Raw genomic sequence first — 27,392 nt, forward strand, 5'->3', positions numbered from 1 at the left:
CTTAACCAGCACCTACTCTTGTGTTTAGTATTCAAAATCTATATATGTACATAAAAAAAAAATTAAAAAATTACTTTATATATACAGTGTAATTTTTTGCCCCCTAGATCCGCCCCCGGCGACAACCTATACGTGTCCCACACATCACAAAGCATTGTCAATCAGAGAAAAACCAATACATGTTCATGCTCGGTGAAACAAATCATTAATTAGTAAACTACGTCGCGTATTTCATTAACTAGCAGTTGTGTAATCAAAGTATCAAATACAAAGTTAAGTAGATATATTAAAGAGGAGTGTAATCATGTATTACTAAAAGGTAGAAGAAGGAAAGGAAGAGAGGTTATGATAAGAAAAGAAGGAGGGCTTATGATAAGAATTGCACATTTGACATGTAAGTAAAAGGGATATTCAAATGGCCATAAGACACTATATTACAAACCATAAGGATACTTTTCCTTATTTATAAAACATAACAACTTAATTACAAAACATATCATGTCTGGAAAAATTAAAAAGCCCAACCCTTCCCTCCTCTTCTGTTCACACAACGGATCTGGAAAACAGGAAGGGAGGGAGAATGACGTATATATACATAAGAATATGATATATTTACAAAATATGACGATACTTTTCAATTTACAAAAAATAACAGTAGATTTCTTACACTACAAAGCATTGTCAATCAGAGAAAACCAATACAAGTTCATGCTCGGTGAAATAAATCATAAATTAGTAAACTACGTCACGTATTTCATTAACTAGCAGTTGTGTAACCACAGTATCAAATGCAAAGGTAAGTAGATAGATTAAAGAGGAGTGTAATCATGTATTACTAAGAGGTAGAAGAAGGAAAAAGAAGAGAGCTTATGATAAGAAAAGAAAGAGGGCTTATGATAAGAATTGCGCGTTTGATATGTAAGTAAAAGGTATATTCGAACCATTAATCAGAATTAGTGACAGTTAGTTCTGTATTATTAGATAATTGCATATACAAAAAATGAAATAATAGTTTTACCACTAAAGTAAAAGCGATATCCAAACCATCAACCGAAAGTACTAGTCGTGTACAGAGTTCCGGGTATTAGATGATTATACAAAAAAGTGAATGAATAAAATAATAATTCTATTACTAATCAACCATCTTGTAAAAAAATTACGGGGTATTTTATTTGGATATCATTACGTAATCTGTACTTATTTTCTTTTTAAATTTTTGTACTTTGACCCACTTTAGGTATCCAGTAAGTCATATGACTGAACTTAAGACGGTAAGATATTTTTTACTAAAATTTAGGCAAAAATAAGTAAATAACTAAATTATTCAACCACATATGATTGAAGTTTAAATAAAAATAGTCGAACTTAAGCCATAAGTGCATGAGGTTTAAGCAGTAATGGCCGAGTTTGACAATATATGGCTAAAATTGAAGCAAAGATAACTCAACTCACATGTGTTTGAACATCATCCATATGAAATTTTAAACATGATATGTTTGAAGTTATTTCAAAGATATATTTATAAATTCGAAAAAGGGCCAGATATGCCCCTCGACTATACAATATTACACGGTTATGCCGTCGTGTAAAGGTGGCCACAAACGTGCCCTTACTGTTATAAAAGTCCGCATTCGTGCCATAGATTTAATGGAAAATATATTGGAAGGCATATTTGTTCAGTCTCGCATAGTATAAAGGCATATTTAACCCATTGAAATTCCTTAGCCTCTGTTTGGATGGTTGTTTCCCGTGGTTCATTAATGTATAGTATGTTATTGTACAATATGGTATCGTATTGTAATGTACCGTATTAATGAACAAAATGTTTGGATACAATATATCATTTCTGATGGTTTAATAACATTTTTATTGTTTGGTTTGACTGTATGGTACTATATAATAACATGTAAGTTTACTAAAATATCCTTAACTAATATAACTATTAAAAATATCAACAATTACTAGAATAGTCCCAATTAAAAGACTATAAATAACTACTTTCATCTCTTCTTCTTTTTCTTTGACTCTATAACCTCAAATACAAGTGTTTGTTCAAATTACTTGATAAAAAGAAAAAAACGCTTGCTGAATTACTTTATAAAAAGAAAGAAAAACTTGCGTGCACTAGATGAAGCTAATCCACTGGAGTTTCCATTCCTGCCAACCGTAGGAATCAAATCATATAAATAAAACCAAGCAGTAAATTCTGATTATGAAATTCAAAGCTTAACTTTGAAGTTCTCTTTCTTATTACTTCAAATTTCTCAAATAGATATCAGTTAAGTTAGCGAGATATCCATTCCAGGAGGAAATGAACTCATGAAAAGACAAACACATAAATCATTTTATTTCAAAAACATCTCTCATTATATATTTAAAGTGAATTATATTCATATGCGGAATAGAACTAGGGTCAAATTAAACATCTAGTTTATATATATTAATAAAACTAGGGTAAAGGATAAAATAGGAATTTTGAAAAATAAGTAGGGGTATAATAGGGAAATAAAATACATAACCACAGAAAAACCACCAAATCCGTGGTTACAAAAATTGAGACTTTTCATGTTTATATAACCATGGAATGAACCACGAATTTATAACACCATACCACATAATTTTAAGAAGGCCAAAGTCATAGATGGACCCCTGAACTTGTCCTGATTTTTCATTTAGACCCCCCAACTGAGGGTCATACCATATGAACCCTTAAAGATAACTGTTAATGTGCCATTTAAACACAAAATAAATATGCAACAACACACAAATGGTGCGTGTAATTCACATGCAAAAATAACAAATAAGACGGAGCCACGTGGATTTTAGCTTTAAAAAATAAAAATAAAATGATTTTACAAAAAAATAAAAATAAAATGATTTTACAAAAAAAAAAAAAAAGTAAAAACAAAAATAGTCATCTTTTTCAGCTCCCCCCGCCTCCCCCCCCCCCCCCCCCACCGCCCCTCTCCTTCCTCTCTTTTTCTTCTTGCTCCACTAGCCATCCAGCCATCCAGATCATGTCTCCGAAGAGATCTTACGTGATTTTCTTTCAATTAGACCAAGAAAAGGAAAAAATATTGAGTGGATTTCTCATGTATTTTTTTCCTTATTTATTCCACCATTTGTGTTTTCTTCCACCTCTCTTCACTCCTGCATAATCCCCAGAAAAAATCACTGTAACGAAGCTGCAAAAAAAAGAAGAAGGAATGAGCATAGTTTTGGAAGAGGCAATAGAAGTGATATCACAGAGCATAGGAATTACCAATTTATATTGATTTTTTTGGTCCATTAATGGAGAAATCATGGACCATTAATTATTCCGGCGGTGCTTCTAGAAGAGTGGTTAACGACAACTACATTTGTACCGGAGCTCCGGTGATCCGACCCGAAATCCGATGATGGATCCGATTTCGGAACCTTTTTCTGCCCTCACTTAATGATTTTATTCAACATTTTATTCAAAAAAAAAAAAAAAAAACCTAAGTTATTAGCATATCAAACATTAAAAACAATAACATAATCTCCTCCTTCTGTTGAGATTAGCAATAATTACGATTTACGAGCACTTGATTTTTTTTCAAAATGAGCTAATTTTTATAATTTTTTTGGAAATGTGGATCTAGTGAGAGAATTGTAGAGAGAGGAGAAAATGAACAGTGATCGGACGGAAAAGGATTTTCCGGCAATCAAAGGGAGAAAATAGAGAGAGAGATGTAAATAAGAGAGAATTTAAGAGAGATATTGAAAAAATGGAAAACTAGCAGTAAGAGAGAAAGTGGTGAAAGTTGGGATAATTTAAAATGGAGGGGCTAATTTGAAAAATAATTTTTCTTCTTTCAATTTGATTCCTTTCTTTTTCTTATTTATTTTATTTAATTAATAAAAATATCATCTAAAGTTTACTTTTTATTAGTTAAATGTTTTTCTGTTGACACTTGTCAACTGGGATCCACATCAATAGCATTTGAAATGCTTCTCACGCTCCTTAAAAAAAGTGGGCAACACGCACAGTGACATGTGTCTATATCGCACAGTAAACGCCTTCTTGGAGGGTTCAGATGGTACGCTGCTCAGTTGAGCGGTCCAAATGAAAAATATAGACAAGTTTGAGGGTCTATTTATGACTTAAGCCTTTTAAGAATAATGAAAACAAACATGGTTTAATAGAAAAAATACATTAATGAACCACGGAAAACAACCGTCCAAATATGGGGTTGGTGTTATGACATAAAAACAACAATATAACACAAAATATCATTGCATTCCAAAACATAAAAAACATTTGCAATTACAATCCATCCACCATTACATTACATCTAAATTATACAACTAAAAAATCAAACGCAATTACATCCATCATTTAGAATCTTCCGTCATAACATGTAACTAACCACAAACCAAATAAGACAATCCAATAACATAAGATAGATTTCCCCCTCGTACTCCCAAGTTTTCTATCAATAGAAGAAGAAGCTTCAACCTCAGCAACAACTTCCTTAAAATCCTCATTTTTAATAGCAGAATAAGTCTCAAATTCAACCACTACTTCCTTAAAATTCTCACTATTAATGGTAGAAAAAGTCTCAAACTCATCCACTACTCCCTTAAAATCCTCATTATCAATAGTAGAAGAATTTGCCTCGAAATCAATCATTACTTTCATTAATGTTTCAAGCCGAAGAGAGTTTACTTTTTCCTTCAAAAGATTGTTTTCACTAATAAAAAGCACCATTTTTCCTTTTCAAAAGATTATTTCACTAATGAGAATATCCTTTTTAATTTTCAATTTGTTGATAACCTGAAAGTTTTTTTTTTGGAAAATTTTCGGTTTTCTAGTCCTAATGCCTACACGATAATGCATGCAACAAAAATCACAAGGAAAAATATTTGTTGCAACAAATCATAAACATATAAACATAAAAAAAAAAATCATTACAGATCTGCAGCAAAAAAAAAAAATCACAAGAAAAAGAGATAACTTACATCAGACTTATGACACCTGAAAAAATATCTCCCTCGCAGCTATTTGAAGAACTCGAATCTTTCGACATTTCATAAGCAAGTGAAAGAATAAGAGAATTAAAATGTGGAGTTTCAAAATACAGTATCAGACAAACAATGGCTAGCATAAAGTGCGCTATAAAAAAAAAAAAAAACTGAAAACTATTGGTACAATATGTAGTTCAGGAACTTCAATGAACCAAATATGTCCCTATACTATGTGAGATTGAATAAATTTGCCCTCTAATATATTTTTGGGTCTCCGTTAAATCAAGAGCACGAATGACTGACTTTCATAACTGTAAGGGCACATTCTGTGCCCACCATTAAACGACAGGCATAACCTCGTAATATCGTATAATCGAGGGGCATATCTAGTCCTTTTTCGTTATAAAAAGTTTTATACACTACTACAAGGTACAAAACTTACCCGTATCGGGTGTTTACACCAAATTAATAGATGCATGCCAAGTGCATGAATATACAATAACATTATTTAACTACGATTAATTAATGTATATATTCACTCGACTGAATTACTTAACTAGAGTAAATTACATTAGTTTGGCATAAACACGTGATGCTGGTACCTATTTACCCTACTACGAGTATGACTTAAAATATTAAATAATGGTCCCAAACTCAATTATGTGCACACTTGGGCCTACCAATTTGGACTCAATTCGGTAATATTACTAATTCCTCTTCATTTTTCTCCATTGATCTTTGCTTAACTGCTAATTTCATTATATTTGGATAGGAAAACACATTAATCAAGTATTTAATAACATAATTATCTCTGTTTTAACGTTAATAATCACCAGTCATAACGAACTCTCTCTCTCTGTGGCCTTTTTCAAGAAGCAAGAAAAGCTGAAAATTTTGTCGTGCTCTGTTTTAGGGTTTTTTTTCTTTTTCTTTCCTTCATTTCAATGGCATCTTCAGCAACAAATTTCTGCTTTCAATGTGAAGATTCAACAAACTCAGTTACCTTTAGAAATGGTTGGCGTCTTCGTAGTGGCAAATTCGCTCAGCTCTGTCATCGTTGCGCGTAAGTTTCTTTCTTTTTTTTACACCTTTTACTACTGTTTATGAGTTCGGCCGAACCCAATAGCTTTATTTCAGCTCGCTGCACTAACCTCCCGCTATGCACGGAATCCGGAAAAAGGCCGGAATACAAAGGGTCTATTTTACGCAGTCTTACCCTGTATTTTTGCAAGAGGCTGTTGTGACCTCCTGGTGACATGACATCAACTTTATTAGTTACGCTAAGACACCCCTTCAGTTTGAATCCTGTATCTGTATTAAGAAATGTACTAGATATGTAGCAAAAAATTAAATTCAGAACACAGTTACTAACGCCTGATGTGGCTGCCGAATTTTACTACCCGATACTTTTAGTTCAAATCTTGTATTTCTTTTAAGAAATTTACTCACTATGTATAAAAAATTATACTCCCTCTGTTTCAATTTGTTTGTCTGGTTTTAACTTGACATGAAGTTTAAAGAAGTAAAAAAGATTTAAAGATATGTATAATGTGCCAAAATGACCTTGAATCTTGTGGTTTTTAACATGCCATGTGGAAAGTTGAAATTAACGAGTTGCCAAAAAAGAAAAGAGATATTCTTTTCGAAACGGATTAAAAAGGAAAGTAAGACAAACAAATTGAAATAGAGAGAGTGTTTAGAACACAGTTACTAACGCCTGATGTGACTATCCTAGAATTTACTACCCAATAGCTTTAGTTCAAATCCTATATTTGTATTAAGAAATGTACACATTTAGTCAGAACACATTTAGTAAGGTTTGATGTGGCTATTGTAGAATTTAGAACCCAAAAGTTTAAATCCTGATCCCACCTCTGTTTTGTGGGCTGAGCTAGGGTAATGTAAACCGCTTCGTTGAAAAATTACATTGTATATATAAGGTTGAAATTATACATATAATAGACATATTTATTTTCGATGTATATATAGTATACGTAAAATTACACTGCATATTACACTCCAGGGCTACCTGCTTGTTTCTTTCATTTTCATTTATCTTATTATCTTGCTGTTGTTACTGCTTTTATTACTGCTACCTTTTCATCTGTGTTTGAGCCGAGGGTCTATTAGAAACTTACAAGGTAGGGGTAAGGTCTGCTTACACTCTATCCTCCCCAGGGCGACCCCACCTGGTGGGATTATACTGGGTATGTTGTTGTTGTTGTATATATAGTACATGTTGAATCCCCTTGTCTTCTTTGAATGTTTACCAGTGTTGTCAAGCGCGCTTAAACCCTGAAGCGAGGCTCAAAGCATGTTGAGCGCTTCGCCTCGCTTTATGTGCGCTTCAGTGTCATCATCAAGACTCTAAGACATACTTTTCCTTGCCAATGAGCCTCTCTTGAAAACGTGACACTCGATAATTGATATTTCACTTTATCGTAATTTCTTGCAATTTCTTTGTCCATATATTTGTTGCAACAACAACAACAACAACAACATACCCAGTAAATCCCACAAATATTTGTCCATATATTTGTTATTCATGCTTATTATTAGTAGGCATTGACTAAACATATATATATTTGTACTTTTGCACCATTGCGCCTTTTTTCATTAAAGCCCACGCTTTATTTGCGCTTAAAGCCCCAGGCTGACCTTAGAGCTTTTTTGCGCTTTTCGCTTTTGATAACACTGTTGTTTACTTCTTTATTTTGAATCACTTAGTGAAAATTCTCGCGCCGCCATTGCGTCTATAGTGCCTAGCACTTCACCATAAAACACTCACATAGTACAACGGAGATGCGAAAAAAATGCTTTCTTTTTATGATAATCTGTGCCATGGTGCCAGAACAGGGAAGCCTTTTAAGTTATTTGTTTTATTGAACTTTGTGAATTTTGTTATTGAACATGCCTGGTTAGAGATTTTGCATCAATGGATGGAAAGAAGCGGAGTCAGGATTTTTACTAAGGGGATTCAAAATGTAAGTAAATAAACAGAATAAGAAGTCGAGGGGATTCAACACCTGGTATATATACGAAACAAAAAAAAATTGATCTTGTATAGACAGTGTAATTTTTCGATGAACCGGTATCCTAGCTCCGCCAATGGAAAGAAGTTCTTTCTATCTGGGTGTTGCTTAATTGTTGTATATGAAATTTCATTGGCATTTTCTTAAATAATTTCTTCGTTCGAGTTCTCTTCTTTCTCAAGCACTCTTATAAAGAATATCACTCACATAAAACACTGCGATGCAAAACATAGCTGTTCAGAAATGCTTTCTTAGTGATGATAACTTGTGACTATGGTGCCAGAAATGGGAATCTTTTTTAGTGAATGGTTTATTGCAGTTTGTGTATTTTGTCATTAAGCTTTTCTGGGTATTTGTGTTCTTGGAAATGGGGATGTTTTATTGAATTTCCGTAATTGCTTCTTTGTTTCAATTTTTCTTGCTTCTCAAGAAATCTCTTAAAAGATAACACTCACATCAAACACCTGGTCATTTTTAGTGACTAGTTTATTAAAGTTTGTGAATTTTTGTATTGAGCGTTCTGGCAGGAGATTTGTGATTAATACGTGTAAAAGAGAAGTTTTTCATTTGGGTATTGCTTAATATTTTGGATATGTGGATACTCCGTTGGTATTTTCTTATTTAGGTTTCTCTGTTTCAAGTTTTCTTACTTCTCAAGCAATCTCATCACGACTGTATTTTCTCGCTGCTTTTTGGTGGTGCGCCTTTTTCATGAACTATCTATCATTCTATCTGTTCAATTAATTTTCTTATATATTTGACATATTTTGGTATACACCAACTCTTCCCCTACCCAAGCACAATCCTGGGAGCGTTGTGCACGAATAAGCCGTTTGCACAGATAGTATATTGGTCTTGATGAACATGGATTTATTTTTGTTAGTTGCAACTTGCTTGCCCAAAAGATATCAGTGGACCAAAAGTTGCACATTCTCTGGGCATCTTATTGCGAATAGAATCTCATCTTCCATTGATGTTCAAAATCCATGGCCCAAAATTTTTGGACATCTCATACATTAAAAGACTTCTTGACAAGGCGGCAGGCTGAAGTTTTGTAATTTTTGAAGTGTTGATTTCATCATTGGTTGATGCACATCTTAAATTAAGAAGACTAAGTGTGTTCATCCTGTCCTGTAGAAGGGAGCTATATGCTATCAATCCCCATAAACACCATTGTTCTATGTCTTATGGGAACTTAGAGCCTACAGTTTAAAGGTTGATCATCTGACTATAAGCTACTCAAGGTGCCATGATTTGTATTGACAAGTTGTTTGGAATGATAGCAGTCTTAGGGTGTGTTTGGTATCGATTGTTCCATGTTTGGTTGGTCAAAATTTTGAAAAACATTTCTCAAGGAAAACAAGTTCCTTAAAAATGAGGAAAATGACTTTCCTACTTGAAGTAGGGAAAACAAGTTCCACCAATGGCATTCCATATTGATTGTCTCCTCCCCACCCTCCAACACACCTCATCTCCACCCCCACTCCTACTCCCGTAACCCCCATCCCCCCCCACCCCGCACCCCTACTCCCACCGCCATCACCACCTCCCATAGTATTTATCTAGATTATATACAAATGCTTTTAGGATAATATTTTCTGCTTATGTACCAAACTCAATAAAATAAATAAGCACTTATTTTCCACAACAGCATTTTACAGGAAAATATTTTCCATGGAAAGCATTTTCCTTCATACCAAACACAAACCTTAATCACTTCACGTGGTAGGTCAAAGTGAATATTACTACGAGGTGATTTGACTTGCGATATCGAAGTTCCTCCAAGTAAGAACTTCTCTGTGACTTTATTTTTCCAAGGATGAAGTCAGAATATAATCTCATATCTATATGTTAATTTCCAATCACTTGAGAAAAAAGTCAATAGTAACAATTTGCTTTTTGGTGAATGTAATGTTAACCGCTCTCTGTGGTTAAAGGAGAAACAAATGACATGAATAGAGTTACGATCTACGAATCAGGAAAACTGTGCGTGTCATAATAGTGCTGAGTTGGATGAAGAGATTCCAGCCCTCCCGCTCACTTGGCTTAATAGGCTGCAACATGTTGAGGCTTGCAAGGATATTAATGAATGTAATTTATCTTCTGATACACAAGACTTTCATTGGCCTGATTTATCCTTATTTTCCTCTAGATCCGTATATGAGTACGGGAGGTTCTGTGAGACTTTCCATTCAAATGATGATGGCTGGAGAGACTGTGAGTCTTGTGGGAAGGTTAGTGGAAAAGGTATCACCCATAATTGTGTATACAAAGATAGCTATGCCTATGAATAAAGGTCTTTGTTCATGTATATACTCATAAGCTCTGTGAGAAACATTTCCTAGCTGTGATATTTTTTCATTGCAGTTGGTCCATTGTGGATGTATTGCGTCTTTCAACACATATCTGCTATTGGATTTTGGTGGAATTATGTGCATGGAGTGCTCAAAGAAGAATATTATTCTTGTAAGAAAATTTAAGGCATTTTTAATTCGTAGTTAACTCTCTTTTACTCTCTCCGTTGGCCATCTCTCTCTCACTTTCTTGGCAACTTACAATGCCAACTAGCACAGTTTAATATGCCTTCATCCGACGACCTACTGACCTGCATATCAGAATCCATCATTATCACAATCCACCATCTATAATAGAAAGCGCAACCATGATTTCCTGCTCCCACCAGAATCCACTTATGAAGGCCTATTTCCAACTGAAGTTCAAGAGCATTAGCCATGATGGCTGCTTATGTGCTCTCTTTTCTAATCTGAAATGGTTGATACACAATTCAGCGCGTATTTTGTTCCTCCAAGAAAATCTGAGTTCAAATTACACGGCCACGTCTTTGGCTGTTTATTACCACCACATTCACTTAAAATGATTCTTGAGAAATAAGCTGTGTCTTCCTCCATCCTTTTGTACTATATGCAATAGGTGTCTAGTTTATTGCCGACAAGTAGAATGCATTTCATCATTTCTTTGCTGAATCTTGTTAAAGCGTCTAGAGCAAAGGCAGCTCTGGGTTATCAGTCATAACTAAACTTTTGGCTGGTTGAAGTAGGTAAGATCCAATTACAACTGTTATGGGTGAAGTCTAGCTAAATGGAGCTGCTCATATATCATTTCCATTTTTCTCTTGAATCTTTCAAATATTGACTCTTAAACAGTTATGTAACTTCTGCACTACTTTAAGCTAGTTTGTCGCAACCATGATCCTTATCTTCTACCTACCTCCCTAACTTCTCAGCTTTGTGAAGCTCAAATCTTTTAGGTTAGAAGTATCTGGGGATGCTTCAAAATGTTCTTTATTTTGGTGCCATTCCTTTTAGGATGAAGAGATTAATGCTATGAAGTTCTGATTTTGTTTAATGCAGGCACGGGATCGTTGCTTGTCCGACGAAACTCCAGTATCAACTGGAGAATCTCGGGTGGATGCCGCACAGACTGTGGTAGAACCTCAGTATAGGCCTCGTGTAACAGAGAGAGAGTTGAAGAAGATCTCCATAAAATATCCTTTTCTGTATACTCAGTTGTCTTAGTCTGCGAAGACTACAAAGGGAGAACTCTCAAGCCATTTGTTTAGCAAATAAAATAAGTGGTATGTAGACAAATAAAGTCTGCTCTTATATTCAGTTCGCGGAGATGAACAAGATTTATAAGATAGTGATAAATTCATAAGTGGTGGTTGATGGTTGTAGCGGCTAATTATGGTGGATGATAGTGATAACTAATGGTGGGTGACTGATAGTGGTGATTGTCGAAAGTGATTGGTGGCTGTTGTGGTAATGGTGATTGGTGCTGATGATTGTAAAATTGTGGCTAGTGGTGATAGCGACTGACTGCTGTGATTGACTGCAGCAATGGTTATGGCTAAGGAGGGTGATTGTTGGTGGTAGTAATTGATAATGGTGGCGATGGAGTAATCACCTTTGTTAAGATTCTTGAATGTATAACATATTAATGATATTAAGACTTTGATATAGATCTTACTCAATTCAGATCTATTTAAACCCATTAAGTAGTTGTAAAATTTAATAAACAGTAAATATACTTAATGATTGAGATGTGAATGATTAAATTCAGACCTAAAACATAGTCACACTTAATGACTGAGATCTAAATGATTAAGATGCGCACCTTCATTAAGTGGAGACAAATGAGGTCTAAATTTGGTTGGTAACATCTCTCTCCATGTTGCACTTCGAATTTAATGATTGATATTCTTGTGCTCCTTGACATACCTTAGCTGTAGGTGTGTTGTCACCCCTTTGTTTCAAAAATTGTTGTCTGCCAGTGATGCTGATCTCACACTATCACGTCTTGTGATTCCCAAAAAGTGTGCTGAGGTGAGTTTGTGTTTTCCGAAAAATTGTGCCTCTTCCAAGAAAATTTGGGTTATGGGGTAAATGTAAATATCCACTGCTTTTTATATTTTTGATTCTTGCGACGTCTTTCATTTCAGTAAAATTTCTCGTCAATTCTGACCCCGAAATCATTTCCTGTTTGCAGGCTTTCTTTCCTTGCCTTTCTGGGCCACACAGGATCCCCATTAATATGCTCGATACTGAAGGCAAGGAATGGAATTTTCACTTCCGCTTTTGGCCTAATTCTAGGAGTAAAATGTATGTGCTGGAAGGACTTAGAGATTACATGGTCTTGAAGAGGTGGCAAGCAGGCGATTTTGGTAATTGAAAGACTCCAGTCATATACCCCTGTGTTTCAATTTGTTTGTCTTACTTTCCTTTTTAGTCTGTTTCATAAAGAATGTCTCTTTCCTAATTTGGCAACTCTTTAATTCCAATATCCCACATGGCATATTTAAGGCCACAAGATTAAAGGGCATTTTAGTACATTATACATATCTTTAGTTTAAGACCACAAGATTCAAAAGTTTTCTTCACTCCTTTTGATCTATGATGACCATTAGTAAATTAGTTGATGAGGGTAGTATAAGTAGTTTTCAAACTAAAGGAGCTGAGTGACATTTTCTGGTGCATCAGAGTAATGTTTAAGTTACAAAAAAGCCATCTGAAGTGTAATGCTCCTTCTACTGATGCACGGAACATTATTTTATCGGACCCTGACTTGCAGTTATTTGGTTTGCAGTTACTTTTTATCGAATTGAACCGGGACAGAAATTGGTCATGGGATTAAGGAATTCTTCTACCACCTCATAGGTATGCAAGACATGCTCTTCTGATTTGTTTTAGTTCCCAAGTAAAGCTTTTCATCCTTTAAGAGAACTTTTAGCTGATCCGAGCTGCTTACGCATGTGGTATTATGATGGAATCATATGCAACGTCCGACGGTGAGCAGCTCAGAGGCGGTGGACTTTATGGGTTCGGGATACAACTGAACCCACTCAACTTTTGAGTTACTGGATTCGGTATTTTAAATTTGTACATATTTAGTAGATTTCTTAACGGATATACATGGTTTGAGCTAAAGCTACGGGTTCGGCTGAACCTGTACTTACCTTGTACATCCGCCCCTGGGTGAACTGTACTTATTTATATAAAATGGCTGACAATGTGCTGCAATGGTATGAAAGATACCAACAATGTGGGTAACTTTCTAGATTTTATCAGCTCCTTTTCTCTAGTTCAGTAGAGATAGGATATCTTTAGATTGTTCTACAGGTTTTTGCCAAGCCTGTCAGCTTTTCCCATCTGTAACCTTGCATCTTCTTGATGTTTTACTAATGAATTTTATTACTTTACCAAAAAAAATGGTATGAAAGATACCATTGCAAGTGCCTAATGCTAGTTCTTAGATCTGATTTGAGTTGCATGCATTTTATTCCCTTCTGGTCTCTGAAAACAAGCTATTACCATCTTGAGGTTGGTTTGGAAACTGAAGCCAGTTACTTCTCTATACTCGTCATACACGGAATAACATTCACCGACCAAATACTTTTACAGTATGAAAACTACAAGCTACTTTTAAGTGAGCCCTAGAGCAATGGTAAAATTGTCTCTATGTTACATATAGGTCACGGATTTGAACCATGGAATCAGCCACGGGTTTAAACCATGGAATCAGGCACTGATGCTTGTGTCAATGTAGGAGGCCCACATCATACCCTCTTGGAGCGCAGCCTTTTCCCGAACCCTGCGTGAACGCTTAATTCTTGTGCACCAGGCTGCCTCCAAAACTACAAGCTACCAACAACAAGAAGGGTGTGTAGGTTGGTGGAGGTGGAAAGACCCATTAGGCAGAGGAAGTCACCAAAATAAAATTGGAATTCCTGAGTATAAAAAATAGTAGATGGTTCATATGCGAATGTTCTGCTTTGGACACTCAATTAGTGGAAACAACCATAAAACGTATACTCAGTTGATAATGACCAGTACTGGTATTTCAATTTTATGATTGAACTTTGTGACTGTGAATACAATGAAACCTTGATAGTTGTTAAAGTAGAAGTTTCAAAGTGTTTAGGTAAGTTTTTTTTAAATTATTAAGTTTCCATTAGTGATCACAAAAATGTTTGTAGTGTGAGTAGAACTACCTGTACTGTGATTTTCTATTTGAATTCTATTATTTGAATACTGAGGGACACATATTTATTTGAAGTTATATGTGAAGTTGTAAACCCCAATGATCTCATCTGATAATCTACTAAGCTAAAGATTATGATGTTCTGCAGATCTCAGCTTGATGTCCTTGAATATGACTGGTTACAGCAGAGGCGGATCTACATGCAATTTATGAGGTTCACGCAATAGCTTTTACCTAGACCCTGAATACATATTAAAAAATTCACAAAATATCTATAAATATTTGACTGTAAACCTAGTTATTATTGTATATTAACTTTTTTCGATGAAGGATTAATGTATATTAACTTTTTTTGATGAAGGATTATTTTATATTAAATTGAGGTCGCTGCGAGGATTGATATAGTTGATCCCAATTTGTTTGGGAATTGAGGTGTAGACCGTAGTTGTTGTTGTTATTGACTTGTTGTAAATTGAGGTTGATGTAGGAACTCATAACTTCAAATTCAGGATTTGCCTTTTGACTCCTACATAGTCCGCTATATACAGGGATGCTGTTTGGGTGATTGGTAAATTCTGTTACCAACCATCTTGGCAGCTCAATGTCTAGTCAAAGCGACCGTTGATTGCGATGTTGTTCCCACTCTTTAAAAATGTCAACGAGTGCGTGACTGATCCTCCAAAAATGATGTTGAGTCTGTTGACAGTACTTTTGGGAGAGTCCGAACAATATAAGCTTAATTGCCTTTCTAAACCTATGCCTGTTTTTGCCATGTATAGTTTTCTCTATTTGCTTCACAAGTTTCTGCATGTAAGGAGTCATAACTTACATTGAACCTATGTTATAGTAACATGAAGAGCGAGAGACAATCTCCAGCAAAAGTCTCTTAACTGCTTTGGTTCCTCCTTTTTGTCCTAATATTATTTACATCTGTTCCATTTTAGGGACTACAGTTTAAGCACTAAGGGGTCATTTGGTACGCGACATAAGGTTAATTTATACTCTATTTGGTAGAAAGGATGAAGTTATATTAGGATAAATTTATAGTACCTTATACCAAATAGATTATAAAATTAATTCCAAACTTAATTTTGAATATCCCATCTTATCCCATCAAATTTGGTAATATTTATCCCACCTCCTAGGTGGGATAAATTAGTCCAAAGATAATAATTTCAGGACTATAATCTCAGAATAACTGAATCAAGGAGGGCCAGAATGTATCCAAAGTTATGTCAAAAAGGCCCCCCCTCCTTCCAAGGAGTGATGAATTTTGCTGATTGCCAAGGATTGTGGTGGGGTGGATATGATAATTCATCCTTAAACCCAGGGTTCAAATCCTGGATATGATTTTTTTTGTTGGGAGCGCTTTCCACTTTAATGTCCTTATGCGGTGCGAATTTGAGTCGGGACCCCTACATGGCTATCGAATACCGGGTTGAAAACAAAAATGGAAAGAATTCTATTGAAAAATGATTTTTTTTTTTTTGGTTTATAGATAAATATCTAATATCTAATACAATATTACCGATCATTGTTATAATATTAACCAAGTTGATAAGAAGTTACCACAAATTAGATGATGCACAAAGTCTATTAGAAAGGTAGATCGAAACACTAACGTGACAGGATTTCACGAGCCAAAGAAATTAACAGCATTTTGCATTATTACTCTTGTTCCCCATTTAAGGAGTTCCTAAAAGCTTGCTAATTTTACCGATATTGCACTGGTAACTTTCACATAAATTATATGTAATGTAACCATGGATTTTATGTTTTACTCCCTTTGTCCTAATTTATGTGATAAAGTTTGATTTCTGAGGGTCAAATAAGAAAATCTTTAATTGCAATTCATTCGCGTGCCCTTTAAATATTTTAAATTATTAATTATTGCCACTTATTGTACTTTTTATGTAGTTTCTAAATATATAAATTATTTTCAATTACAAATTGTATGTCCAAATTCACAGTCAAAATAAAGAAATTTGACTCTCGAAATTCAAAATGTATCACATAAATTGAGACAAAGGGAGTAACTGAAAAGGATGAAAGAGGACCGACGAGCAACAACAGTGTCTAGCGAGAGATGTTTGTGAAGAAAAATCCGCAATACGTAATGCATCTAAGATAAATCTATTTGAAGCGAATTTATTCCTCACAAAGGCGGGTTTAGATGTTTGAGTTTATGAATTCTAAATTTTAGAAAAAACAACTTATGAGATTTTGGAGAAATTATTTATATATGCACAGTGAATTTCTCAATACAAATACAGAATTTTGACCACAATTGCAGGGTTTTGCAGAAGCCGTTGCTAGAGCTCTAGCTCAACCTCTGTCCTTATTTTACTGAAATCTTGGGAGATTTACAGCGGCAAGAAAATTTATAGATGTATAAATGCACTGGTAATTTGACTCTTGCCACATTAAAAACTACTCCTACTATAAGTCAAATTTACCAAAATCAATTTGTAAAAGTTATATATATCGTCCATAAACCATGTCGCAGCCAATAATTGAGAGACTACTTACAAATATCAAAGGTTCATGCATGTTTTTACTTCTGCTCAAAATGAAACTTATATGTTAACATGTTGTGATGCTAAGGCGTTTGTAAATTGTAATCTCACAATTGCAAGCTGCACACGAGATTTATGACAAGTCTTTTTTCCGTTTTAACGAAAGGGAGCCTTGGCGTAAAGTTGCTGCCCAGGATGTCACGGGTTCGAATCGTGGAAACAGCCTATTGCAGAAATACAAGGTAAGATTGCGTACAATAGATCTTTGTAGCCTGACGCTTCCCCACACCCCGCGCATAGCGGAAGCTTAGTGTAGTGGGCTGCCTTTTTTCCGTTTAATCATTCGGTATTCGAAATTTACCAACAACAACATACCCAGTATAATCCCACAAAGTGGGATCTGAGAAGGATAGAGTGTACGCAGACCTTACCCCCACCTTGGAAGGTAGAGAGGTTGTTTCTAGTAGACCCCCGACACAAGGACAGACAATTCCGAAAAAAGAAATAACAAAAGTAAATAAGCCATAATAAAGCAGTTTGGAAAGGTACTTGAAATTTACCGATTTAACTAATTCAGATTTACATTGGGTAGGTTAAGGATAAAACACTCTCCACCAAGTTAACATTTTCGAAGTTGAACTTTAAATTTTAGCTGCTTTATTCTTGAAAAAGGAGCGAGATCAGCCTGTTGCCCTTATTTCAGTCAGAAGGGAAAGGACCAAGTTGCATTCAATTTCAACATCTTATTATTCTACCTACAAAAATTAATCAACACGTGTGAAGAAAACTGAATATTATGTCTTTACAATAGTTATAATCTCCTAGTAACACGTGGACCTCCGTATAAGCTATTTTCATGTTGAAACTCTATATGTATACTATGATCCAAAAACTAGTATACTTAAAACTATTCAGCGTTTCGGGAACATGCCTTGAATCAAAGATGAAAAGTCGTCCTCTTTTGTCGATTGTGTAGAACTTGATGAAAGTGTGGTTGTGGCATCTATGCTCGGTACAGAGGGGACTGTACTATTGCCGGATGAATTCTGTCCCGTTGGGTAAACGCTGCAATATACAAAGAGGTAAAATAACAATGGAGCCCTATTTATATCAGCTTTACTCTTCAGTAAATTGCATTGTAGTAAGATACATACATTGCACTCCTCCCCCCACACTGGAAATTTAGAAGGGAAACGATGGTTTTTACAATAATTTTACAAGTTAACAATCAAAATCAGGTAGCATGGCAATGACAGCTATAGAAAAACGGATTGTAAACCAAGTATAATTGTTAATATATCTGGTTTCTGAAACATTTTAGCAAGTATAGACATACAAATTTAGTAATCAATTCCTGTGATTTTTGAACTATTTGAAAGTTATCCAACTTAGAGTTATGAGAATACAAATGGTTTCTTTTTCATTTTCAGGAAGATAGTAAGTTACTAGGTTTCAAAATTCAATATAATCTGTCTTGTTTTATAAGCTGATCACATGATGTCTAACCCCCCCCCCCCCCCCCCCCCTCCTCTTCCTCCCTCTCTCTTTGCAGTAAATCATAATTAATCATCATACCGATTGTCAAGTTTGTAGTGGATGCAGTTCTTTTACAAGGATGTCCAGATTCAGTTGATGATTAATTTTATTCATTTGACTCATTTATTATGCTACAGTCCTATATTTTGTGCTTCAGCATACTAGGCATGCGACAGAAGGTGTAATCTGAATTGAAAAATAGGCCGTCCCTAATTAAACTTTTATTTGTTTAGACAACCTATCTTAAGGTTTTCATCTCAGATTAAGCCTTCCAAAAAAAAAAAATGTTGCATCTAAATCTAGCAGTTTTTAGACCAATCTACAGTCCGCAATAAAAATGGAACAAAAAAATACCTGGATGTTGAAAGTGGCACAGAGTTTCCAGCTAAATGCATTGCTCCGACAGTGCCCACCTAATTTACGAGCAAAGAAAAACAGTTTTTAGGAGAGTCTATAGGCAACATTTCAACAAAAACTTAATATTCACGCATTTACCTGCATATATTTCTCTAGTTCAGTCTTTCCACTGGCTGGCATCATCATTCCAGGGAACTGGCAGCCTACATGTGGCCAACTTTGATTTACTATGTTGGAGCCATTTGGGCCTTGTTGAACATCTCCAGGGATCTTCAAAGTGCCACTAGCAGCGGCAGCCATTAGAAGAGCCTGTTGTTGAGCTAGCTGGGCAAGCTGTTGCTGATGCATAGCAAATGGTGATACTACAGTGGACTGCAAAATTCAACATCATTTTTAGATGAAATGATTTTGACTATATAAAACTAGCATCAATCCCGAGCAAGTTGAGGTAGGCTATATGAATCCTCACTAACCATGTTGACCAAATTAAGTTCAATAGCAACAATAATAATAACCATGATGATGGAAACAATAATAATGAAAATAGAAAAATTCCTATATATTTTCTATCGATATATAAATCTCAAATAGGACTAGACTCCTAGAAAACCTGATGTGAATATACTAACATGACTAAAATAGAGTCCCCCAATTAATAGGTATTGCCTATATAGATTTCTTTCTTCCATATGTGCCTTATTTTTTGCTAGCTCTGTGTGGACTCCAACAGATTGTAGGTCTCTCGAGACAAATTCCTTCCACGTAATTTTAGGTCTACCTCATCCCTCTTTAACACCTTCATTCACCATATTTTCGCACCTACAGATCGTTGCATCTGGAGATTCAATGCAGGACATGACCAAACCATCTTAAGCGACCTATCGCATTTTATCCTCGATGTGTGCTACTTGCACCTTCTAAAGGAAAAAAGACCAAGAACAACCTAAAGCTCCAGTTTTAAATAGCATACAGTACCTTGTCGAAAAGGTTCATAATATCATTTTTGACATCTTTCGGAAGCTTCTCGGACAAGGAAGAGGTTGAAACTGATGATGACATTGTTGATGAATCCTTGAATAAATCTTCAATTGCAGAAGCGGATTGACATTTCCGATGATCAGATTTTGCAGAACCAGTTTTTGCTGCTGCTAACACTTCTTGAGCAGCTGAGACGTTTACAAGGTTTGATTAGAATAAAACGAGCTAAAGAAAGGACATAGCAACTGGTATCTTCAAGCTGTTGCTTTTCTCAAACTATCATTCTCTCTTCCCTCTTTTCAAAAATAGAAGCAGAAGGAACTGAAAATTATGGATCATACTAAAAACAGAAAGAGATGGCCGTATGAATGCCCATGCTCCTTTTTATCTTCTTTTGGTTATAATGCTGGTGGCTGAGCTCAGATTAGGCTAGAAGGTTAGTAGGTGCCGAGTGTTCTCCTTATTAGTAGTGTTAGTTAGTAATTGCGTAGTTTCTTTTCTTCGATGTGTATTACTGGTTGAGTGGTTGTTGCGCCATTTGCTTTTTATCTTACTATTTTGTTGTCGTATTTTTCGTGACATCATGCTTCAAATCCTTTTCTTTTCTTTTGAGCCGAGGGTCTATCAGAAATAGCTTCTCTACCCCACAAAGATAGGGGTGAGGTCAGCGTATATCCTACCTTCCCCAAACCCCCACTTGTGGGACTACACTGGGTATTATGTTGTTGCTGGTGGCTGAGCTAACCTGCACGCACCTCTACTAATCCAACTGCAACAAGAGTTCTTCCACCAGTACAATTATTATTGGGTAACTCTGCCTACTAAGGCTTAAGCAAATGGGAGAAGACTGTCCAACTTTTTATTTTTATTTTTTACCTCTATTGGGTTTTGAACCCATGCTCTCCCACAAGCTAAAGAGAAAAGTACAGATAAAGTCAAGTTTTGCATAACTTGTCCGCCAAGACCTAGATAGATGGGAGGAAATCAACTGTTTTTTTGTCTCAGCTGGGGTTGACCATGTTCTCCCCCAAAGGTAAAGAGGAAAGTAAAGATAAAGAAAAGACAGTTCTAGCGAAACTGTGACTTAACTTACATTGAAAATCTGCCCACGAGTTATCATCTACAGAAGCAGCATTTGCGCCATTGTCATTTGGAGAATCCATAGAAAGCATGTCGAAAAGATCAGTAGCAAAATCAACTTTAGGAGGATCGGCAACTTCTGCGACCTGCTTTGCAGATTCAGTGCCTGCAATTGGTTGTGTCCTCTGACTTGTCTGGTGAGGAAGCGCACCCAAAGATACCTTTCATGAGTTGAACTATAAGATTCAAAGTTTAGCAAATCTAAAAGCACTGGCTTGGTGAATATAAGTTTGACGTACTTGCTCTGGCCCTCTTGGAGGCAGAGGTATACTGAATCTAGCAGCAGATATATCTTGCTTTGTGCTAGGGCGTTGTATGCTTATCCTCTCATCAGATGAACAACTGGAGCTCCTAGCATGCCCACTTCTGTCACAATGTTGCTGCTGTTGCACTGTGCCCCTCTCTTCTTGAATCCTGAAAGCTGATTTTTCCTTCCCATCCTTAGGGATCCACCTCTTATCTTCATACCTAAACAAAACAAAGGGACTGCCTTGGATGAGTTGCAAAATACTAGATTGAAGGATCAAGGATGGCTTAAGCTGGGGATTAGTATGGACATACTTTGCACGGATGAAATTCTCAATACCAACTCTATCATAATTTGGAGGAAGCTCTGCTTCCCAAAAACTATTTGCCTTCTCATTTCCCATTGCTATACCAGCATCAGAAAGGGAATTCATACAATTAGGCCATTTATGCATCAGATCAACAGTATCACATAAACATCAAAATGGTAAGAGTTTGGGCCAAAAAACAGTACATTGAATAAATGCAACTTGTTCAGGAAGCCATGTATCTAGTGTAGCTGATCGAACCTGCAAAAATACACAAACAACAGAAAACAGAGCAAAAATTTTAAACAATAAGAATTGGTCACAAATATCCAATAATAGTCATAAAAACATGATGCGAGGCATGTAATACATATTCTCATAATTGATCTATCACAAGCAAGAACTTCCCAAGCTTTCTTGCTGGGCCGAAGTGTATGTGTTGGGAGACAAACATGATGGCATGCTGAGACAGGACTTTCACAGACAGGCAAGAGAAGACGGATGCCCACAAAGAGATGGAGAAATCGGCAGTTGAGCGAAGAGGAGAGACCGGGACGTAGTAGCCAGTGCTGAAACCCCCTACTCCAGTAACCTGTGGCTAAGGAGGAGGAGGAAGATGGAATGCGTATGATTCTGTGGTATTTAGGCATAAGGTTTTAACCAGAACTAAATTAATAAATAACAATTATCAGGGTTCGAGGATCATAGACCAAGCCCGGCTTGTTTCTCTACTCGAGACCCAAATATTACGAGGCAAGTTCAACAAACAGTGGATAACGAGTAGCTCACGGGTTGATTTACTACCCTCATTGAACCATTCAGTTCATCTACTCAAGAAGCCCTAGAGGCAAGTAAAAGTAGAGTGATGTTCAAACACAGTACATTAAGAACTTTCAATCCCTCCACTTGAGATAAAATTGAGGTGGGAAGAGAAGAATATGTATGGTGCACATCATTTTCAATGCCAACTGTAAAGTCAAAACTAAGGTGAATTAATAGACATAGAGTCATCTCCATCTTGGCGATCTAAGGATCGATGTATTTCAGTAGGAGGTTGTCAGCTGAAAAACGATAAAATAAGTATACTTTTCACATAATATTTAGTAGTTCAAATGGTTCTTACGTCAATCAAGAATATGAGCCTTAGTAGTATGGGAGAAAGAGCAGATAAAAAAGACTATTACAAACTGCAGGATTGTAGACAATGACCTTTCAATTTCTCATAAAACCTAGAAACTAAAACATGCATTAATGCACCATTTCATAGTTCAGATATATCTAGAAGATCTCAGATATGATGAGGATAGAATAGTCAATAAATTACCTTTGATATGTGCACCCCTAGACTTCTATGGATCCCGGAGCATTGCATGCATATGAAGATCCCAAGATTCACGCTTGCCCATCGAGGACCTCTGCATTGAATCAAAAAGAAGAATACAGCAAGATTTTCAAATAAGTCCATATGTTAAAGACAATTTCTGTTTAATGTCAACAATCGTATCAGCAGCATAAGTTCTGAATGCCAGACTATCAAATTCAAAATATCGTCGTACATACTTGGCTTTGCAATCTGCACACTCCTTGTTCTCTGGCAACTTAAGGAGTCCTTCCAGAATCTGCCAACAAACACAGTCCAGCATTACATATAAACAAAAAAGCATTTGTAAAAGGAAAATCAAACTAGGCAGGAAACAAATTGTGTAGGCCAAGCACTACTGAGTAAAAAATATAAATCAGACCACTGCATTGGTGATAATCTTCCCTTCCCTTCGATATCTTGTGTGTTAAGCCATGCTATTTGCTTTGATTTGTGAAAAAAGTTGATTTTTCCTTTCCGAGGCAAGTGAAAGTACAACAAGATACTTTTTATAATTTAACACCTCAAACTAAGGATGCTAGTATAACTTTGGAAATTCAAATTTAAGAAACACTGAAATAGTATGCTTTCCAGTAAGTGATTGGCATAAACTACTCGTAGTTGTCTAGACATTGTCTCTCGGTATCTCCTCCTCCACCATCCCCGTGGGAGCAATTCTATGTAACAGCCTTCTTCTTTTTTTCTTTTTCTTTTGAATAGTCAATTCTATGTAGAGAACTTCTAACGCTGGAAAAACTAAATTAATATCTCAAAGAAACAGGTTCAAATGGAGTGAAATGTATAGCGAGGATTTATATAGTTAATCCCAAATTCCCAACTAGCTCGGGACTGAGGCGTAGTCATTGTTGTTGATCATTTCTATGTAACAAACTTATCATCAGAGTGATTTATATGGATAATAACATTTACAGTTTAATACTTTTCTAGCTTCCACTCAGTAAAAGTGGGAAGCACAAAGCACTAATGCTGAAATGGTTAACTTCTAGGTTCTGAACACCATTCACATGTCCGCTGGAATCAGTTTAAAGAGAAGGCATGTAATGGACAATCTGTTGATACTTGATAGTGCCCGACGATATAAAACAATGTCACTGACAAAGCTAACATTTAGACATATCCATTAACAGCTCAAATAAACCAAAATGGTTGTTCTTAATCTCAAAAAAAAAAAAAAAATGTTGTTTATACTGATGTCCTATCATTGAACAACAAACTTCATTAATCAGGCTAAACAGAAGCCAATATTCACCCCTGCCTGTTCAAACTCTCTAATACTTCTTTTTCCTGGAAATTTATCCATTTTCTCGCATCCAAAATTGATCCTTTAAATATATAGCACTCGGTTTCCTTAGAACAATAAATTAATTGACCACCTGTTTTGAAGCAGATCATAACTTCAGTACTCAAATATCATAATCACAAGGTTCGGTTATTAATTATCGATAGAGCGACGTTAATCAGATTTCATTTCAAACTTCATCAGAGATTTCATAAATCAGGCTAAAAGAAGCAACTTTCACCCCTGCCTGTTCAAAACCTCTTAACATTTCTTCTTTTATCCTAAAAAAGATTATCCATTTTCTCGCATCCAAAATCGATTCTTTAAACATATAGCACCCTGTTTCCATTAGGACAACATATTAACCACCTTCCTTGAACCAGATCATCACTTCAGTACTCATTACTAAAAATATCATAACCACAGGGTTCAGTTATTAATTATCAATAGTGCAATGTTAATCAGACTTCATCTGAAATTTAATTAATCAGGCTAAAAGAAGCCACTGTCACCCCTGCCTATTCAAAACCTCAAATAATTCTCCTTTTCCTGAAAATATATCAATTTTCTAGCATCCAAATTTGATCCTTTAAATATAGCACTCTGTTTCCATTACGACAACAGATTAACCACCTGGTTTGAAGCAGATCATCACTTCATTACTCATTACTCAAAATATCGTAACCACAAGGTTCAATTATTAATTATCAATGGAGCAACGTTAATCAGACTTCATTTCAAAGTTCATCTGAAATTTCATTAATCAGGCTTAACAGAAGCCAATTTCATCACTCCCTATTCAAAACCTCTAATGTTTCTTCTGTTGTTCCTGAAAAGTTATCCATCTCTCACAATCCAAGATTGATCCTTTAAATAGATAGCACTCTGTTTCCATTACAACAATAAATTAACCACCTGCCTTTAAGCAGTTCATCACTTAGTACTCATTACTCAAATTATCATAACAACAAGGTTCAGTTATTAATTATCAATAGAGCAACGTTAATCAAACTTCCTTCAAACTTCATTTTAAAGTTCATTAATCAGGCTAAAGAGAAGCCAATTTCGACCATGCCTGTTCAAAACCTCTAATATTTCTTCTATTTTCCTGAAAATTTATCCATTTTCTCACATCCAAATTTGATCCTTTAAATATAAAGCACTCTGTTTCATTAGGGCAGCAGATTAACCACCAAATCATTGCTTCAGTACTCAACATATCATTATCAGAAGGTGCATGATACCGACCCATCTCTCAAAACATACTTCAGAAGAAAATATCAACGAAAGGATAAAGAGTTGAAGAGTTTTGGACAAACAAAACTTCTACAGCAGTTGTCTAGCAACTGTTCCCTTGATTTTCTCCAGCAGTTGGTCTAGCAGTTATTATTCCTAATCTGTAGTTATGGTGCAAGTCTTATCCTATTATGTTCTCTATAAATATGTAATTAGGATTAGTTATTTTGGTATGTAATTTTCAGACCAAAAACTACTTTATTCTGGAGTCTTGTCCTCTCCATACGGAGAACTTTATTGGTGTAATTGTGTTTAAGATTCTTGCACAAACTATTTCCAGTAAAACTGCTTTCTCTGTTCTATTTCCTCGGTTCTCTACTTCTGGTTACTATCAGTGTAGTTATTAATTATCAATATAACAACGATTATTTAATTGAAAAAAGGATCATAAAAATCAAATATTCAAATAAGATGATAAGGACAACTAATGATGTTCATCCACCAAACTAATGATATTTCTTCTTTTCCTGATAAAATATCGATTTTCTAGCATCGAAAATTGATCCTTTAAATATATAGCACTCTGTTTCCATTACGACAATAGATTAACCACCAGATCATTTCTTCAGTACTCAAAATATCATAACCACAAGGTGAACCTATTAATTATCAATATAACAACAATTATTTCATTGAAAAAAGGATCATAAAACTCAAATATTCAAATAAGAACAACGAATCATATTCATCCACCAAACAATAACCGAAAGCTAAACATTCAGTAATTAAAATCGAAATAAGAACAAACGCAATAAAAAAAAGAATTTCGAGTCGATTTTAACCTTTCTGTTCAAAACCTCTAATATTTCTTCTGTTCCTAAAAATATCCATTTTCTGGCATCCAAAATTGAGCCTTTAAATATATCTCAAATATCATAACCACGAAGTTCAGCTATTAATTATCAATACAACAACAACTTTTTTTTTTTTTTATTCAGTTTCAAAAAAAACTATTTAATTGAAAAAAGGATCATAAAATTCAAATATTTCAAATAAGATGATAAGAACAACGAATCATAATCATCCACCAAACAATAACAGAAAATTAAACATTCTGCAATCTAAATTCGAAATAAGAACAAACGCAATATAAAAAAATGATAAATTTTGAGTGAATTTTAACCTTTCTAACCTGATCATAACTTCAGTAATTATCAATATAACAACAATTATTTAATTGAAAAAAGGATCATAAAATTCAAATAAGATGATCAGAACAATGAATCATATTTATGCACCAAAAAATAAAAATAAAAAATTAAACATTCTGCAGTCTAAATCGAAATAAGAACAAATGCAATATTAAAAAAAAATGATAAATTTTGAGTAAATTTTAACCTTTCTAACCTGATCATAACTTCAGTAATTATCAATATAACAACAATTATTTAACTGAAAAAATAATTAAATAAAACAATAACTGAATCATATTTATGCACAAAACAATAACCGAAAGTTAAAAATTCGTTAATCAAAATCTGAAATAAGAACAAACGCAATTAAATAAAATGAGAAAATTAGAGTGGATATTTATACCTTTCTGTGTTTGGCATTGAGTTCCTTTGTAACGTTGGCTTTCTCATTCATATCTCTCGCCGATCTAATTCCTTTCTTTCTTTGTGTGAATTGCACGATATTTCTTTTTTAATTGAAATGGGAGTATGTGTCATCCACGAAAAATGTTTAGTTTAGATAAATTATTTAATATGGATAAACTGAAATTTATTAATTTTGATTTGGGTTAAGCCCGTTCTGAGGTTGATTTTAAGTTAAGTATTGTTTAAATATGTAATTTTGATTTTTTCTAATATGCAATTTGAATTTTTTAAGTTGTAT

At 35.0% G+C, this 27,392-nt stretch overlaps 2 protein-coding genes across 7 annotated transcripts; one reads left to right on the forward strand and one right to left on the reverse strand.

The window, feature by feature from the left end:
* The first annotated feature begins 5,642 nt into the window (after window positions 1-5,642).
* LOC132628672 (B3 domain-containing protein Os07g0563300-like) lies at window positions 5,643-15,046 on the forward strand. 5 transcript variants are annotated; one of them, XR_009578126.1, is made up of 10 exons: window positions 5,643-5,687; window positions 5,903-6,052; window positions 10,174-10,255; window positions 10,389-10,487; window positions 11,393-11,526; window positions 12,265-12,364; window positions 12,528-12,702; window positions 13,125-13,195; window positions 13,335-13,584; window positions 14,668-15,046. XR_009578126.1 is itself a non-coding variant. In XM_060344435.1 (9 exons), exons 1-8 carry the CDS (start codon window positions 5,650-5,652, stop codon window positions 13,193-13,195), a joined length of 849 nt encoding a protein of 282 aa, XP_060200418.1. In that variant the 5' UTR covers window positions 5,643-5,649; the 3' UTR covers window positions 14,668-15,046. The 5 variants fall into 5 exon arrangements, 4 of the variants coding, with proteins under 4 accessions (XP_060200418.1, XP_060200423.1, XP_060200428.1 ...); XM_060344435.1 differs by lacking the exon at window positions 13,335-13,584; XM_060344440.1 differs by lacking the exon at window positions 13,335-13,584 and having other exon boundaries at window positions 12,271-12,364.
* A 2,700-nt stretch (window positions 15,047-17,746) lies between these two features.
* Window positions 17,747-27,302, reverse strand: LOC132628689 (ADP-ribosylation factor GTPase-activating protein AGD5-like). Of its 2 annotated transcripts, none has more exons than XM_060344460.1 (11): window positions 27,093-27,302; window positions 23,161-23,219; window positions 22,925-23,015; window positions 21,807-21,861; window positions 21,608-21,698; window positions 21,286-21,514; window positions 21,000-21,180; window positions 19,904-20,094; window positions 19,067-19,300; window positions 18,926-18,984; window positions 17,747-18,100 (listed from the first exon to the last, which is right to left on the reverse strand). In XM_060344460.1, exons 1-11 carry the CDS (start codon window positions 27,141-27,143, stop codon window positions 17,947-17,949), a joined length of 1,395 nt encoding a protein of 464 aa, XP_060200443.1. In that variant the 5' UTR covers window positions 27,144-27,302; the 3' UTR covers window positions 17,747-17,946. The 2 variants fall into 2 exon arrangements, with proteins under 2 accessions (XP_060200443.1, XP_060200441.1); XM_060344458.1 differs by having other exon boundaries at window positions 21,000-21,207.
* Between the last annotated feature and the right edge of the window lie 90 nt (window positions 27,303-27,392).

Source organism: Lycium barbarum, chromosome 1 (genome assembly GCF_019175385.1).
Source record: "Lycium barbarum isolate Lr01 chromosome 1, ASM1917538v2, whole genome shotgun sequence".
NCBI classification, from domain to species: Eukaryota; Viridiplantae; Streptophyta; class Magnoliopsida; order Solanales; family Solanaceae; genus Lycium; species Lycium barbarum.